This window comes from Nymphalis io, chromosome 19 (genome assembly GCF_905147045.1).
Source record: "Nymphalis io chromosome 19, ilAglIoxx1.1, whole genome shotgun sequence".
Lineage (NCBI taxonomy): Eukaryota > Metazoa > Arthropoda > Insecta > Lepidoptera > Nymphalidae > Nymphalis > Nymphalis io.
In genome coordinates, this window is record NC_065906.1 from 1572882 (window position 1) to 1591217 (window position 18336).

Genomic DNA, 18336 nt, shown 5'->3' on the forward strand with positions numbered 1-18336 from the left:
AATATAAAATTAATCAAATGTTTAATTTTGTATTAGTTATTTTAAGTAAAATAAAATGGAATAGAATTGTGGTCGTCGGTGACTAGCCCTACAACTGCGGTTGTCATGTACACAGGCCGACAGAAACTGTAAACAAATCCATGGATCGATATATTTCCATACTCCCAAGTAAAAGCGGTGCTGCTTTCACGAAGTCAACACCTTTGTCCGTAAAGTTCAGCTATTCGTTGAAGACGTTTATACGCAAAAACAAACGCGAAATATTTTGACACTGTTTTTCGCGGGAAATACTAACAAGTTCGTTAGGGATCACGAATGAATAGTGTTTTGCCTCCGCTTGTTCAATTAGTTTTCGTTCAGGTCTCAAGCTGTGGAACAACGTGGCGTCCTGCATGGAGAAATGGTTCGGTGATAAACGGCTTTGGTTATTTGGTAACAACCTGCCGCTACTACCGAGAAGGTGAGTGGCCTTGAATTAAAATCATTCAATGCCAATCTTAGTTTTCATAATACTTTAAGCCGCCTTAATGTTACCGATATATATATCTTGTCTGATGTTTCTTCATTAAACTGTTATATGATGTCATTGTAAACTAGTTTAGACATAAATAATGGCAGCCGAGCAATGACATAGGTGTAAGGTGCTTCCTATAACTTACCATATAATTTTTTTTTACCTTACCATATAAGTTTCCTAGACAAAAAATGTGCCATCTAATATAAATTAGTAAATATTAATAATAATTTCGTTTTGTGCAAGCTCGTTTGTTTCTATACATATCGCATATTTTACTGCCAAACAGCATTACTTAGTATTGTTCTTTTTAAGGGTTAGTGACTCAGTGAGCCCGTGTAACTATAGGCACAACCCACAAGGGACATAACTTTTTAGTTCCTAAGGTAGGTGGCGCATTGATGATGTAAAGATAGGGAAAACTTACCATCAGTTGGCCTATCTGCCTGTCTGTCTTCCTATTTAAAACAAAGTGTTTTGCAAGTAGATATGTATAAAATATGTGGTATAATTTTAATTTACTTTTTGTACCTAAAAAAGAATTAATTCATATTTTAAATGCCAATAAAAAAAAATTTGAAAGTTAATGAGTCGTCTTGTATGTTTTATTTTATTCCGTCTGTGGACGATGCACTTATTAAGTACCTACGGTAAAACATGAATGCATTTTAAATAAAATGAATAATATAATCGCCTTGAAAGCTCAAAAAACGCGTGAATCTTAACCGATGATCGTGGGTTCAAACCCGGGCAAGCACCACTGAATTTTCGAGCGCTTAATTTGTGATTATAATTCATGTCATGCTTTACGGTGAAGAAAAACATCGTGAGGAAACCTGCATGTGTCTAATTTCACTGAAATTTTGCCACATGTGTATTCCACCAACCCGCACTGGAGCAGCGCGGTGGAATAAGCTCCAAACCTTCTCCTCAAAAATGGGAGAGGAGGCCTTTGACCAGCAGTGGGACATTCACAGTCACTCAACTTGATTAACAAGAGTATTGTTCATCCTCTAATAGTAACTTTGATTAGACTCAACTTGAACATAGTGTCTGGCCCAAATTCTTATCAAAACTTTAATAAAGAAATGTCGGAAATATATCGATTTAGTATCCGCCCGCGTATTAGAAGTGCGGTTATTAAGTTAAAAAGAAATATGTCCATCATTGGGGTTCAAACTTGCTACATACCAAATTTTATCAAAATCAACGGTTTGGCTTAGAAAGCGTAATAGAGAGTTACTTTTGCATTTTTAATATTAGTATAAATAGAACAGAGTTAAAGACTATTCAGTCTAATAAATAAATACTTTTGCATTGGCCGAGTTGAAATTTAGTTGTTTCTTTATTATCTTTTATTACAACATTTATTGAAAAATATAAAATTGTACGTGATGATTGTCCTGATGCTCTTGATAAAATGTTTGACGTAATATCCGATTAAGAAATTAATTAAATTTAGTAATACAGTCGTACAGTAATATAAAATAAATGCCTTTTATTTTAAATAATATTTTCTATTTTTATCAATTAAAGCGAAATATTTTTTTACTATAGTTTTAATTCTTATTTATTTTAAACCTGAATGTTGACTGTTTGTGTGTGTGAATAAAAAAGTTTAATAAAATTAATAATTATATACAAGAATGGTATTTTATAAATGTGATTTTACGATTAAATTAATGAAAATCGCTTTAAAAGTTGACAAAACGGTTGATAATCAATTATTATAAGTGTATTAATTTAAAAAATATATTTTAATTGACAACATATTACTTAATATCACCTTGACTCTCGCAGTAATTGCGACAGCGCATATTTTGGTTGGTTAAGCAACAATGGCACGATATTTTTAAACTGATTAAAGACTTACTTTTCTAATTAATACGCTTGATGGTGTCGATTCTCTTGTATACCAAAAATGTTGCTGGCCCTTTCTCAGGCCTCTAGTTATAAAGGATAGCAAGTCCTTTAGGCTTGTTCTTTTTTTGAGAGGATTTGGAAATTAATGTTGCTTCTCAATTTATACTTGATACTGTCCAGTCATGACATACGGTCCGAAACGTAGGCACTAACTGCGGGACCAGCCCACTAATTGAAGGTTACTCAGCGTGCTATGAAGGGAGCTATGTCCAGTGTATCATTGAAGGATAAATCAGAAATAAGACTATCCGGCGAAGAAACGGAGTTACCGACAGAGCTTGCAAAATTAGCATACCAGTGTGGCAGTGGACTGGTCACGTATATCGAAAGACTGTTGGAGCAGACGAGTCTTAGATTAGAGACCGCGGATCGCGATGAATGCGGCGGACCGAACGACTACCCAGGCTTTGAACCAAGGACCTCCAAATCGATAGCTGTATAACCTAGCCCATACCATCAACGCTTAAACTATGAGTCAGCCAGTGGAGAAGGTCAATCCAATTTAGTTATCATGGCTGTTAATTGCGTGGTGGAAGCCCAAAACATTTTCCACCAGAAGAGAACAGGCACCTTAGCCCAGCTACAGGTCATTTATAGGCTCCATTATAAAATAGTTTTTTGCGAAGTAAGTAATTATTTTGCTCATAAATAATGTTTAATAGTTAATTGTATACATTAAAGCGATATGTTTGAATTGAATAATACAAAATAATACTATTATAAATTAAGATTTAATCACGTTTTTATATATTTGTGTGCCTAAAACACGTGAACACTATAAGGTAAATGAACTTAAAAACTATTTATTAAAGGCCGAAAAATATTCTATACGTTTTCTTATGTTTATGCATGAGTTAAATCAGAAACAAATTAAATAATCAAATATCGTATTCAAAGACAAGTGCTTTTTTTCCAAAGAATACTAGAAAATGCCCGTTAAAAAAATGATATTCTTTTATTTACCCGTTTAATTAAGCGTACAGCTTGTGTTAGGTGTGGGGACCTCAATAGCATAAGGGGTCTGGATCGACCCTTGCGTAAACCGTTGAGTTATTAACGCTGTAAATTAGCGATAACTTGAGGTATTGGTGGCATATCATATCGGCTTTCTTAAGGTCAATTTAAAAGTAACGGCTGCCTCCCTATCAGAAAGGGCCTTGGTCGTAATCTAACCGACATTCTCCTGCATTGGTTGCATATAAGGTTGCTTTAGTCGCCGCAAATACAATTCAGCCAATTGATAGAATAATATCGGAGATAAGCCATTAGTGTCCTCGAATTGACAACTAGGGGAGAGTCGGGTAAATGCGGCAACGGTAATTGCAAATTCGTGATTTTACGATATTTGAAAATTGCGAACAGATTCATTTATACCTTCCTAAATACTTGTTTCATATTTACGTCCCCATACTTCATATAATAAATAAGATGAAACTTACCACAAAATAGTGCCCTTGAAAAAGTATTAAGCAATTTTAATATTGCAAAGACTGGAAAAAAAGTGAAAAATCTAGAACAACATACAAAAATAATTTTGGAAGTGTAATTCATCAGAAGAAACGCTTATGTACTATTCAGAATTTCCTGAAGTATCGCCATGGTACCCCAAGCAAATGGTGAAATTGCGAACAGACATTTCAACTTTGGTTAAACATTTATTATTAAACAGAGATTTATTAATGCTTTTTTTATTATTTTTATATTTAAATATAACCGATATTTAACCCACTCTCCCCTATTCTCGATGATGAGGATCCATTATCGTAAATACTTTGGTTGTAATTGGTATATCAAATGCATAATAAGATAGTAATGACATTTAAATTTAAAGTTTATTGACCTCACTATACAGTACAGTACAGTAACAGCCTGTTAATGTTCCACTGCTGGGCTAAGGCCTCCTCTCCCTTTTTGAGGAGAAGGTTTTAGAGCTTATTCCGCCACGCTGCTCCAATGCGGGTTGGTAGAATACACATGTGACATAATTTCAATGAAATTAGACACATGCAGGTTTCCTCACGATGTTTTCCTTCACCGTCAAGCACGAGATGAATTTTAATCACAAATTAAGCACATGAAAATTCAGTGGTGCTTACTCCGGTTTGAACCCACGATCATCGTTTAAGATTCACGCGTTCTAACCACTAGACCATTTCGATCTAGGCCAGCTAGGGCACCTCACTATAACTACAGTTTAATTTATCTTATATACTTATAAAATAAGAAGATAATCGTTTATATTCGAATTAGGGTTTCGGGTCAATGAAATGAAAAGCATTAAACATTTACATTTTATAATAATAAGTAAGCAATTTTTGTATACGTATATATATGTAGTATATATAAATATATATAAGTTTGTTTCGTGTATCTCGGAAATGATTTCGTTCAAACTTTGTATTTATATAAGGTATTTATCTTTTAAGTTAATCTATATGAATCTTTCCCGAAGAAAGTTAAATTGTCCAAAAAAAAGTTACATAATATAAGCGCTGAATTTTTATTTCCACTTGGTGTTTTCTCTAGAATAAAATTTATTTATTATAATTAGATAAGTATTCGGTGATTGGTTTTATTTCCATATAAAAGTGAACGAACCTTTAATGAATTTATAAATAAGTAATATGGCGTTGTATTATGTCGTGTCGTGTACATTTCTTACCGCATTTCTCGTTTATTTTGTGTTTACATTACCATACCATAAAGCTTAACTTTATTCTTTTATATTTTCCATTATGTCACTCTAAGAACGTCATTTAAGAATAATTGTCAAAAGGAAATCAAATCATAATTAGCTTTTCTCGGTCTTCAATTATAATCAATATGAAATCCTAACGACATTTTTGTCCTCTCCAAATTCGTATATTATAAGAAATAATGCTGGACGAATATACATTTGGAACTTAAAACTCAATTTATTTAAAAGGTCTAAATATGAAACATAGTGACAATACAGTGAAAGCAATTGCATTATGAAAGGCGAGATCAATATTTCCATTGTATCGCCTTATGTTTTGCCTGCAAGGTAATTCATTCTTTACTTATAATTAATGTAAGTAACTTATAAGTAATGTAAGGAAAAGGTTTGGAGCTTATTCCACCACGCTGCTCCAATGTTGGTGGTATACAAATGTTGCAGAATTTCAGTGAAATTAGACACATGCAGGGCTCCTCACGATGTTTTCCTTCACCGTCAAGCACGAGATGAATTATAATCACGAATTAAGCACATGAAAATTCAGTGGTGCTTGTCCGGGTTTAAGCCCACGATCATCGATTAAGATTCACGCGTTTATATAACTGGGCCATCTCGGCTTCTTATAATATAATGAATGTGCTACTAAGTACTACAATCAATGGAAACGATTGCTGAATAATGTTTTGTAGATAATCTACAAACTAACATAAGTAACAGCTAGTAAATGCCCCACTGCTGTGAAAATACTTTTTGAGATGCTTTGGAAGTTATTTCACCACATTTTTAAGTTCTGGTTACGTCTAAAATTCCTTCTACTGACGTTATATACTAATTTTAAATACTATATAAATACATAGCAATAACTAAACAAAACAAAACTAGCAATTAGGGCTGTAGGATTAAAGATTACCAAAAGGCCTTCATAAAAAAACACTATAAAAACATATTCTCACGTAATTTAAATGACTTAAAGAATAGTCATTTTTTGTGAATGTCTTAATATTGTTAATCGAAAAATAAATTGAACACGAGCATATACTTAGCATTTTTTGTGACACAAAAGTCGGCTTAACACTACTTTTTACTTAATAATGTTAATTTAAATATATCGCAAATAATATTTACCACGGAAGCCGAGATGGCCCTGTGGTAAGAACGCGTGAATCTTAACCGATGATCGTGGGTTCAAACCCGGGCAAGCACCACTGAATTTTCATGTGCTTAATTTGTGATTATAATTCATCTCGTGCTTTACGGTGAAGGAAAACATCGTGAGGAAACCTGCATGTGTCTAATTTCATTGAAATTCTGCCACATGTGAATTCTACCAACCCGCATTGGAGCAGCGTGGTGGAATAAGCTCCAAATCTTATCCTCAAAAAGAGGAGAGGAGGCCTTTAGCCCAGCAGTGGGACATTCACAGGCTATTACGGAAATAATATTTAATTTTACAAATCATATAAAAAACCTGCGACAAAGCAGAACCTAAACATCCTTTTAAACATATATTAATTCCAATAAAATAATTACATAACAATAAGAATTTTAACTATTTGATTAATTAAGGAAAAATGTTCTAGACTATTATTAAAGCGTTTTCAAGTAGGTTCATATTTATATAATGCAGGTACTTGTATAAAAATATTAATCTTATCATCTCATCCTCATATCATTTGACATAAAAACACCGTGAGAATCATCTGCCATGTTTCAGAAAAAACAATTTTGAATAATTCCTCTTAAGTCAGATCTTAATCTTAAGTAAAGGATAATTTTCAGTAGCATAACATATTATTGTTTGCGCTGTAGACGATATGTTCGAGGGCTGTAGCCGTAAGTTCCTCTAAATTCATGATAATCTCTTTTGGTGACAGGTCGCGCGCAAGCAGTCGCGCGATGGAGCGTTACGAGAAGCTCGCAAAACTCGGCGAAGGTTCCTACGGCCTCGTGTACAAGTGTCGCAATAGAGACACTGGCGAGGTAGTAGCAATCAAGAAGTTCGTCGAGAACGAAGATGATCCTCTCATACGCAAAATCGCTCTCAGAGAAATACGCATGCTAAAGGTAAAAACTCATTCAGTGACTTATAATAACCTGCGGGTAAATAGCTTCCACAAATGCTAATAGAATGTCGTTCTAGAAAACTTTAAATATAGAATCTTACCAATTTATTTGCTGAAACTTTACTAAATTTGCAACTGCCACGGTCACGAACTGTGCGGTAAAAATTCTCTGACATATATAATATTGTATTTAAATTTAATGGAACTCCAAGTTCTTGCAGTTAATTTTTATATTTTAACGATGATGCAATCATTAGAAGGACTCATCATCTGGACTATATTTTAATAGTAATAGTCTTATTTTGTTTTTTTGTTTTTTTTTTATAGTATAGGTAAGCGGACGAGCATATGGGCCACCTGATGGTAAGTGGTCGCCAACGCCCATAGACATTGGCATTGTAAGAAATGTTAACTATCGCTTACATCGCCAATGCGCCAGCAGCCTTGGGAACTAAGATCTTATGTCCTTTGAGCCTGTAATTACACTGGCATATTCACCCTTCAAACCGGAACACAACAATACCAACTGCTGTTTTGCGGTAGAATATCTGATGAGTGGGTGGTACCTACTTAGACGAGCTTGCACAAAGCCCTACCAGCAGTGTATGAGGTTGTTATTGCTCATCCAGAAATTATTGCAAGATCTGAAACACTAACTATATTATTGATTACAATTTATAGCATATAATATTTTTATTATTAAACAAATATAGGATCTCGTAAATCCATCAAGGGTAATCAATGAACAGGATTTTAAAGTCTTACTACCGCAGTCTTCGTCGGTCAATATGAATTTATTGTAAATGGAGATTATACACCCATAATTACAGAAAGTAATTGGACGGCATTTTAATGCGGAAAACTTCGGCTTCCGTGAAGAGTTTGTTATTTTAAGACTATGTAACTTTCCTTTGTTTCTTCTGAGCTATTTCGTTAGATTCTTGAGAATATGAATTTATATATAATGACTAATGTTACATATGTATATATTCTTACATAATATTCTTAATTTCTAATCTTGTTTCAGAATTTAAAACATCCGAATTTGGTGAATTTAATTGAAGTTTTTCGTCGTAAACGCAAATTGCACCTCGTGTTCGAATACTGCGATCACACCGTGCTTCACGAGCTAGAGAAATATCCCGCTGTAAGTTATACGGTATTATTTATGATTTATTTAAAGAGAGTTTTTAATAAGTGTCTTTGCTCGCTAACCTATAGCTTATTCCAATGACAGAAAGATTAATAAACATCTTCCATTCTGCATGAACATGTCTGTTTGTCCTGAGTCTGGGTGTAATTGTCTATATAAGTATGTATTTACAAAAGGAAAAGTATTATATGTAGTATATCAGTTGTCTGGTTTCCAGCTTTGCTTAGTTTGGGATCAGATGGCCGTGTGTGAATAATGTCTCAGGATATTATTATTATTACTTTGGCGTGACATCATTGGACGAGATCTGAAATAATCCATGTATTAATTATTGATTTGACTAAAAATTATATTTTAAATTTCGTCGAGAATATTCAAAGTTCCAATACAACTTGTGTTGGACCTTTGTATCTAAAACTAAAGTATATATAGTTAAGGAAATAATGTATGATTCATGAATAATGACATATTAATCAAGAACTGTAATATAGGACAGTTATTAGCAAATATATAAGCCCAACATTTGTTTATACGTTTGATCGTTAATGTTTCTTTTATTTCGCATCAACAGAACAAATTACGCTTCTAACTCTAAACCGATTGAATCTCACATATAACGATTTCAAATAAGATAATTTAAAATCAAAGTACACTTGGTATTCAATTTGAATACTTCTGAATCACAGAGATAATCAAATTCCTTCCTCTATTTAAGACATGTTATGAAATGTTAACATTATTTAAAAATAGAATGAAGCCCCAAGACGGGATGGTGAAACATGGAACTAAGATAAACAAACGAACTATAACACTTATAACCATTTGTTTTGATGTATTATTACTGCTGTCCCACTCTGGACTGAGGCCTCCTCTCCTTTTTGATGAGTAGGTTTGGAGCTTATTCCATCACGCTGCTCCAATGCAGGTTGGTGGAATACACATGTGGCAGAATTTCAGTGAAATTCGACACATGCAGGTTTGCTCAAGATGTTTTCCTTCACCGTCAAGCACGAGATGAATCATAAACACAAATTAAGCACATGAAAATTCAGTGGTGCTTGCCCGGGTTTGAACCCTATCGGTTAAGGTTCACGCGTTCTAACCACTGGACCATCCCTGCTTACAAAACATGGATACATCCTAATTATGAGAAGCATACAACTTTGGCGACCTTATCGCAACATAACGATCTCTTCCAGGCTACCAAAGGTGTAAGGAATTACTCGTAGGGTATGAAATAGGCGGTACTGTATAATAATAAATAAAATAACATAAATCTATAACAAAAACAAACTAACAAATAAATGTCAATATAAATATAAAATACACATATATTAATAAAAAAATATATTTATTATCATCATCATTCTTTTGTCGTCCACTACTGGGCATAGGCCTCTCCAATGGCAGGCCACTGAGCTCTACTTCAGCTCTCAATCTCCATCCGCTGGCAGGCTTTGCGTATATCGTCACTCCACCTAGCTGGAGTGCATCCTACGTTACGTTTATTATTAATACACGTTAAAATTAAAAGTATATAAAAAAAATACAAATATAAAATAAATACGATAAAATTATTTTCGTAAATTTTGATCAAAGGATTATATTTTAACAAGGAAATATTGAATATTGTATGAATTTGGTGTGAAATATAGCAAAATAATAAAGCGAACACGTTAGTTTCATTATTAAAAACCGGTCGATTTCCAATAATATCGGTAACACGTGTAACCTTATCATGGCGCTATGGAAGTGATGGCGATTAATATTCCAAGCTAATATTTTATTAGTTTGACGTTTATTAGTTATAATTTAGGAATCTTAAAACTCAAAACAGAATACGAACGTGAAACATCAAGGATAATCAAATATCCAAATAGTTTATCGTCGAAAATCGTTAAAGATTTCTTCACATTGTTTTTTTTTTTTATATGCCCCGGGATGGCAAATGACTCTACTCCACCTGATGGTAAGTGGTAGTAGAGTCCAAACGCGACGACGGCCAGTACAGTCGGGAAGAATGTTCTGTACTAGCCGTCCCCGCCTTGCCGGCCCGCAAGATGCCTCTTCACGCCTCGTTTGAAGGAACCCGGGTTGTAAGAGGAGGGGAACACGTGAGCTGGTAAGGAATTCCATTTTTTGGTAGTGCGACAAAGAAAGGAGTTGCCAAATTTCTTTGTGCGCGATGGAATTGATGTCACAGTTAGGCGGTGACATCGAGAACCAGCTCGCGAGGACTTAAGAAGGAAGGGGGAAGCAGGAAGAGTTAAGCAGGAGTTTATATTATACTCTGAATACAAACATTATATACAGCCCCGGATTTAAAGGACAGAAATCTTGTCCGGGCAACAATTTAGGAGGTGCCAAATTCATAATACATATATTAAAAAAAATACTTTTTACGAAATCAATTTACAATTATTAAAAATTTAAATTAATAGACGTTGGGCGCCAATGGTAGATATTGTCTTTTCTCCAATATTTCCACAATAGTCTAGCTCTCAGATTGCCTGCTTACGTTTCATCGGAACTTGAAGAAAAACTTGAATACTCATAATATCTGAAAATCAAGCTTCGTTGCTAACTATCCTTCAATAAAACATATCATCATCATCATCATATACAGATTCACATATATACACGTAAAATAAAATTAACGGCAGTATTTACTTTGCGAGTTATTGAAAACATTTCCAGGACATGACATATTCATGTCTCTCTTTCCTTTTATCGTGCTTTTCTATTCGCTTAATACAAAATTGATATATTATTTCATACTGTCGTCGATATTATTCAAATGAAGTCTTATCATAGTCGAGCTGATTATGTGTATGTGTGATGATAGCTTAGCCAAGAGAATGTCAGTGACTATTGACTTAATATCCCAATTGCGCCACACTCGTGCACTGTAATGTCTTCTTAACAGTTCCCCATTCTCAACAATATGAGGACATTCTCATCATCATGCGTCTTTGTGATAAATGGACAATTATCTAGTATATAGACGTTTCTCAATATTAGTCCTCCGGCCACGGCGCATGACATATTATAGTGCACAAGTGTATGCGCGAACACAGATGCACTATATATTCCCTAACTCTTATAATCCGATGAGACGACAATCCGACATGACCAGAAAGAGTTCATACGCTGGACTGACGGTTTTACGTGCTTTCCGAGGTACAGAAGCGTACGCACTTCCAATTTCCACATTCCGTTCTGCTACTGAGAATTTTTCAACAGGAAACCCAATAACTTTTTAGTGGCCCGACCTGGGATTTGACCTAGGGGTCAGCGGCCTTATATCTAGTCACTAGACCAACGAGGCAGTCAATGAAAGATATACATATATAATTATCTATGAGTTAAAGTTTACACGCTAAGGAAAGGTAAACGCTGGCTGTGTAACGCTCACATTGAAGTAAATAGTTCAATGTAAGCGTTAATCGTTTTATTAATACACATATTTCATAAAAACAATGATAACATACTCATGCAATAGTTCGCTCAGTAGTTCGCAAACTTTATGGCTATGTATTAATTTTTATTTTGCTAGATTGTATGGAACTGTTATGAATATAACAAATCAATAAAAAGAAGCGATGAGTCTATGGTTTCATCCTGATATCTCTGAGTAGTATTGACAGTACGCCACAAGGCTACGTGTGAGTAGGTTCTATGCCGGATAACTCGGTCATAATAATAACATAATTGATAGATGAAACATATGTGAGACTAAATACCTATTGATAATAATACAATCACAAAAAGTGTGTGCAATATTTCGGTAGAAAAGAAAGGGGCTTTAATTTAATTCTACAAACAAATTGTCACTTTATTGCAATCGAATCGAAACGCAATCGTTGCCGATTAACCGTTTTGCTATTCTACGATTATTTGCAACTGAATTGTTGCATTTCGGTCGAAGTTGGATCGGAATAGAATCGTAACCGTTATAAATTATTAGAATTGGTTTTTAGTAACAATTCAACTAATTAACTTATTTTTTGTGAGGTATAGAACCGGGAATGTATCGTAACATTTATAACAAAAACAAAACAAAAATACTTGATATTGTTGTGTTCCGGTTTGAAGGGTGAGTGAGCCAGTGTAATTACAGGCACAAGGGACATAAAATCTTAGTTCCCAAGGTTGGTGGCGCATTGGCTATAAGCGATGGTTGACATTTCTTACAATGCCAATGTCTAAGGGCGTTTGGTGACCACTTACCATCAGGTGGCCCATATGCTCGTCCACCTTTCTATTCTATAAAAAAAAAAAAAAACAAAAGAAAATTTTAAAATTGAAAATTTTAATTTCAATAATTTTGTTTGTGTTACAAATATTTATATTATTTTTAAAGTTTTGATCAATAGTTTCATAATAAGATCATAAAGCTATTCACTAGGTTATGTTATATTATAGTTAATTTCAAAATTCATATTTTGTTAACGTACACCTTGATTTAAGTTAAAAAAATTTTTTTTTTTGTTTTTCGTCAATTAGAACAACAACTTTTAACTTTTTTTTGCGTGAAAAGTTAGCCTGTAATTGGTATTTACTTAGTAACACAATTTCATATACGCATTAAGAAAATATATTTCTTAGTAAATAAAGGTTGTAAAAAAAATAAAACAATCAAATTTGCCCCCTGATCGAAAATTAAATTTACCACACACTGACGGTTTAAATATAAGATTTTAATGATGATTTCAAGGAAGTCAAAAGGATTAGAGAATTTTAAAATTGTAAATATAAACACTTTTTATAGTTTGATAATAAATATTGGACTAGCTTATGTATATAGCATTAACATAATTAATATTTGCCAACATTATAATAATCCGTAAATACAGCAATAAAGGTCACATTTTTTACCATAGTCATATAAAAACACGATTGAATCGTCAAAATATATCTATACATATAAATAAAATTGAAATGTATGTCTGTGATTTCAAAATAACTGCCTCTTTAAAAGTTTATAAGGATACTTACGATTTACAAAAACCGAAACAATTGTTAAAATTTTTGTCTGCCTGTCTGTCTGTTTGTCCAGGTTAATCTTTGAAAATGTACAAATTGAAAGAAATGAATTATTATAGGAAGTATTTCAAGGTTCCATTTAGTATTTATTTCATCAAAATCGTTTGTCTATCAAAAGTTATAAAAACATACGTATTTCTGTTGTTATCTACACACATATAATGACTTGTTCATCAAAGCAGAGCCTAAAGAGCTTAAAAACTTGACCATTTAGCAGTTGATGCATCAACGCAGAGCCTAAAGAGCTTAGATACTTGACCATTTAGCAGTTGATGCATCAACGCAGAGCCTAAAGAGCTTAGATACTTGACCATTTAGCAGTTGATGCATCAACGCAGAGCTTAAAGAGCTTAGAAATTGACCATTTAGCAGTTGATGCATTTTGAGATGTAAACAAAAGGATTAAAATAAGGGATGAGCGGTTAATTGAAGAAAATTTATACCTTGGGTTACATTATTGTAATTTGCGTAGAGATCTCTATTTTTTTGCTGATAATGTTAAAGAAATGTTATAATCGGTTAAGTAGATTTTGAGTTTATCCATTACAAACGAACATACAAAAACTCAAATCTTTTCTATTTATATTACTAGTTTTTATAAAATAAAAACCAATTACATTTAACATTTTAATGTGTATAATAAATGTTTTTAATATAGTTTCACACTGTACCAGGTAGTAATTATCTATTTCCTCTTTCTGCTGATAATATTTGATATTTCATAGAATAACTAAATATACTTACTACCTACACAATATTAATGAAATTAATATTGTGTAGGTATATTTGATTTCGTTTATAAAACTTCATTTGTAAGTTTTAAGTTAGTTGGAATTTTATATAATATTACTCATAGACTATGACTGTCTCGTTGGGCTAGATATGAGGCTGCAGATCCCGAGGTCATGGGTTCAAACCCCAGGTCGGGGTAATAAAGAGTTATTGGGTCTTTCTGTTGAAAACTCTCAGTAGCAGCTCGGAGTCTGGAAATTAGAAGTTAGTACATACACGTGCTTCGAAAAGCACGTTCAGTCGTTGGTCCTGTGCCAGGTGATGTCTCTTTTAGAGGATAAAGCTTGGTGCTTATTCCGAATTCTTCTGCTTAGATTCGTATTTATATATCAACGATTACCATCGATTGAGCAACTACCAAATAAAATCGGCATGTAAAAATTTAAAGCAATTCCGCGCATGCTAAACATTTGTAGTGATTAACATTTAATAAAAAAAAGTTATTTATGAATAAAGTCCATGCATAACTTTGTACGCGTGGGAGCAACAACAGCTCACCCCAAAGTTTTTAATTACAGCGACGATTAATTTGCTATGTAATATAATAGGTACAACCTACACAGTTGACCCCTCTGACCTTTAAATTATATTCAAACTCATTTATCATTTATCATTATCAACGCTTTAAATACATTCAAATATTAAATAAATGAAATTTTATAAATTACATTTTTATCTTTGAATTGAATTTGACAATCATTAATAGGCGAGTTCACAGACCGGTGTTTGTTAATTGCAGTATTGGGCCAACGTTAGACGACCTTCAAAACGCTTGAGCCGGTCGATCCTTGCGCAAACGAATCTAGCGAACATCCTATGGACTACATTCGATATTTTTGTAATGAATATAATGAGAACAAGGACATTTTGATATTTTTGCAAGAAAGTATTTTTTATTTACATATATTTATGTCTAACTTTGCATAAAAATTTGCAAATCTCTTTTCGTTGCTTAATTGTTGAGTTTGAACTCAAACGAAATACGAATCTTGTTCAAAAGATAATCTCATGTTTTGGTGTTTTGTCACATATAACATTAAAGTCTTTCAAACACTTCCCAACCCCCTATTTCACAAGACGTAGATTAAAGTATTAGTTTAATGAATTAAAATAAATAAGATAGTACCTCGTACACCAGAACAGCACTTACACCAAGTTTCAACAATGAAAAGAAACAATTATTTGCATTTATAATATTAGTGTACATATTGTATTAATGTGTACGATTGATGATGTCCTCCTGACCGATGTCAGCCACGGCGGTCAATCTCGGGAGAGGTTAGGCAATTACGCAGGACATATTATAGTGCACAATTGCGTGCGCAAACACAGATGCACTCTATTTCCGGCAATCTGACACGACTGGAAAGAGTTCAGGCGCAGGAACAAGGACTTTATGTGCTTTCGAGGCAAGGGCCGTACATAATTCCAACTGCCAGACTGGGTTGCTACTGATAATCTTCGACAGAAAAACCCAATAACTTTTTATTAGCCCAATTTGGGGTTTGAACTTACGACCTCGGGATTTCCGGCCTTAAATATAGTCACTAGATTAACAAGGTAGTCGTATATATATTTATATAGTAAAAATAATACTAGAATAAATATAATAACATTTTAAATAAGTTTCTATAGCATAGATACCGAAAAACCTATATGAAATAAACAGGCTTCGTTATTTTTTTATAATCAAGAATTGTTTGTAGTGCTTAATTACAAAGAGCTGTTATCAAATCGTATGGAATATGTAAATATTAGCTTTGTTTACGTTTACTCTTTCTTAGATTTGAATCGAAGGCTTTGGGTAAATATTGTCGTGTTTCCAATTTGTATTAAGGGGATATCATGTCAAGTGTTTGCGTGTTACATTTGACGATAAAAAAACTCCATGTTTCCAATACAGTGATGGTTAATTGGACGAGTTCGTAACTATGACTATTAGTTCAAGGATTCTCAATATTTAACATATATCAAGCGTTAACGACGCTTCCAGCATTATTATCATACGTAAACTTACATATTTGCTAACATTTACATTTTAATATGATTCATTATATCTTTCTGAGTATTTTCCTAAAAAAATCTCGTAACGGATTGAAATTTCGGCAATCACTACTGTGTTTAATTAATTGGATAATTAGTTTTTCTATTGTTTTCGTATTTGGCGGTGAGCGAAATCGTTATATGTACATATAGCTACATTTTTTAGTGTCATATATATATTTTTTAATTTCTTTTTTTTAATATTAATTTATTATGTTGACTGCACCTCACACATATTATCCACATTTCGAATCGATGCCGATAACAACGCTTGAGGACGAACGGCGGTTCTATGGTAGCTGGTAGAAATTTCCTGGGATTAATATTCCCTTTGCTAAACATCTTCCCATGTTAAATATTCTTACGAACATGATTGGTATCTAAATAATAAAATGATATAAATCACCGAACTAATCAAGTATCGGATGAAATTACACTCCATGTATATTCACCAACCCGCAGTTGAACGGTATGCTGGATTACGTTCCTAACCTTCAACTTAATAGCCTTTGCACAGTTGTTGAACATTTACGTTCTAAGTTACTACCGGTTTGGAATGTAGTTACAACGGATAAGAACCGGCAAGAAATGCAGTAGATAATTTACTAAATAATCTTACTAGTTAAATTACATATGTGGGTTAGATACCTATCATAATTAAAAATAATTTATTGTTATCACTTTTTTTAAAACATAAAAAGTAATATTAAACATTTTTATGAACAATTAAAGTAACAATTTTCTGCAAATGTCATGGCACATTTATTTTTTTACAAAATCATCTATAAAACTTTAAGGCATAATAACTGCTACATTTTTAATTAAAGTTACGAACATCGTCATCATATTGGCTTGTAAATAATATCTTTTTTTATACCTGGAAAAACGCATTACGCGTTGCCCTCACGGGAACAGTGGGGGGGTATGTGGGACTCGCCGGTGTCCACGGCGCCGAGTGCGCCCCGAACATCGGAATACCCACTAAAAAAACAGCGGTACCCTTTCCGTCTTAACGAGGAGCGCCTCGGAAATGCTTTCGCAATGCTACCGTGTTGTAAATAATACCTAATTAACTGCTTAAAAAAAGTTACTTCTTTTTCGAAAGAAGTTGAAATTCGAGACCATAAAAAAACATTGTTTATCTTTTCTACTTCGGGTGGTATTTTTTATTTAATTTTAAATGGGAACAAATCATCACAAACAAAAAGCAAAGAAAATAATTTTCCAAATCGGCGATTCCAAGCCGACGAAAAACAAATGATATTTGAATATAAAATATACAAATTTTCAAATTAAATACCTAAACTGTAGTACTACTCTTAAAGAATAAACTCGAAACTCACCACAGAAGACGGTCCTGAAATGTGAAAAAGTGACAGGCGACATTGACCATAACAATTACAACATTTAAACAAGAACACACAAGAATACACGAATAAAAATATGTAGTATCACCATATTAAATCGGTTGTCAATATTTCACGGGCAAGTAATGAAGTTGTTAGAACATGTTAATATTATTCAGACTTTTTTTTACGTTTGTCTAAATCTACATACAATGTATGTATATATGTCCCTGATTGTATTTACAAATTAACTAGTGAGTTTCACCGTATTTTTTTTTAGTCAAAACGTCCACAGTAATGTGACTCATGAATAAATAATATACAGTTGGTTTAAATAATGATTATTATGGTTTTTATGAATAATAATTGAAACTGATGACTAACTTCTAAATTTGTGATGTTAATCTTAAAAATGATAAGTAAAAATATGGGATTTACACCTACAAGAGTTTTTATTTCGGATATTTCTTAATTATTAACTCAAATAATACATATTTGTAAATATTTATGTAAATTAAGTACAATTATTATAGTTCTCAAAGAAGTTTTCCACCAGGGTTGCCCAGAATTGCTTTCGAAGCAAATAATCTGGCAGACGCTCCAGGGAGTGGCGTACTGCCACCGACACAATTGCATCCACCGTGATGTCAAGCCCGAGAACATTCTCCTCACCAGCGATGGCGTCGTCAAGCTCTGCGACTTCGGCTTCGCGAGGATGATCAGTGCGTATTTGACTGCTATTTATTAAGTTATCTATT

General features: G+C 33.3%; 1 protein-coding gene across 1 annotated transcript in view; it reads left to right on the forward strand.

The window, feature by feature from the left end:
• The first annotated feature begins 213 nt into the window (after positions 1-213).
• The window catches only part of LOC126776215 (cyclin-dependent kinase-like 4), a 32863-nt gene continuing 14740 nt past the window's right edge, over positions 214-18336 (forward strand). Inside the window, exons 1-4 of the mRNA XM_050498525.1 lie at positions 214-460; positions 7010-7199; positions 8226-8345; positions 18135-18300. Coding sequence (XP_050354482.1) covers positions 393-460; positions 7010-7199; positions 8226-8345; positions 18135-18300 — 544 coding nt within the window. The 5' untranslated portion in view covers positions 214-392. The remainder of the gene's footprint in view (positions 461-7009; positions 7200-8225; positions 8346-18134; positions 18301-18336) is intronic.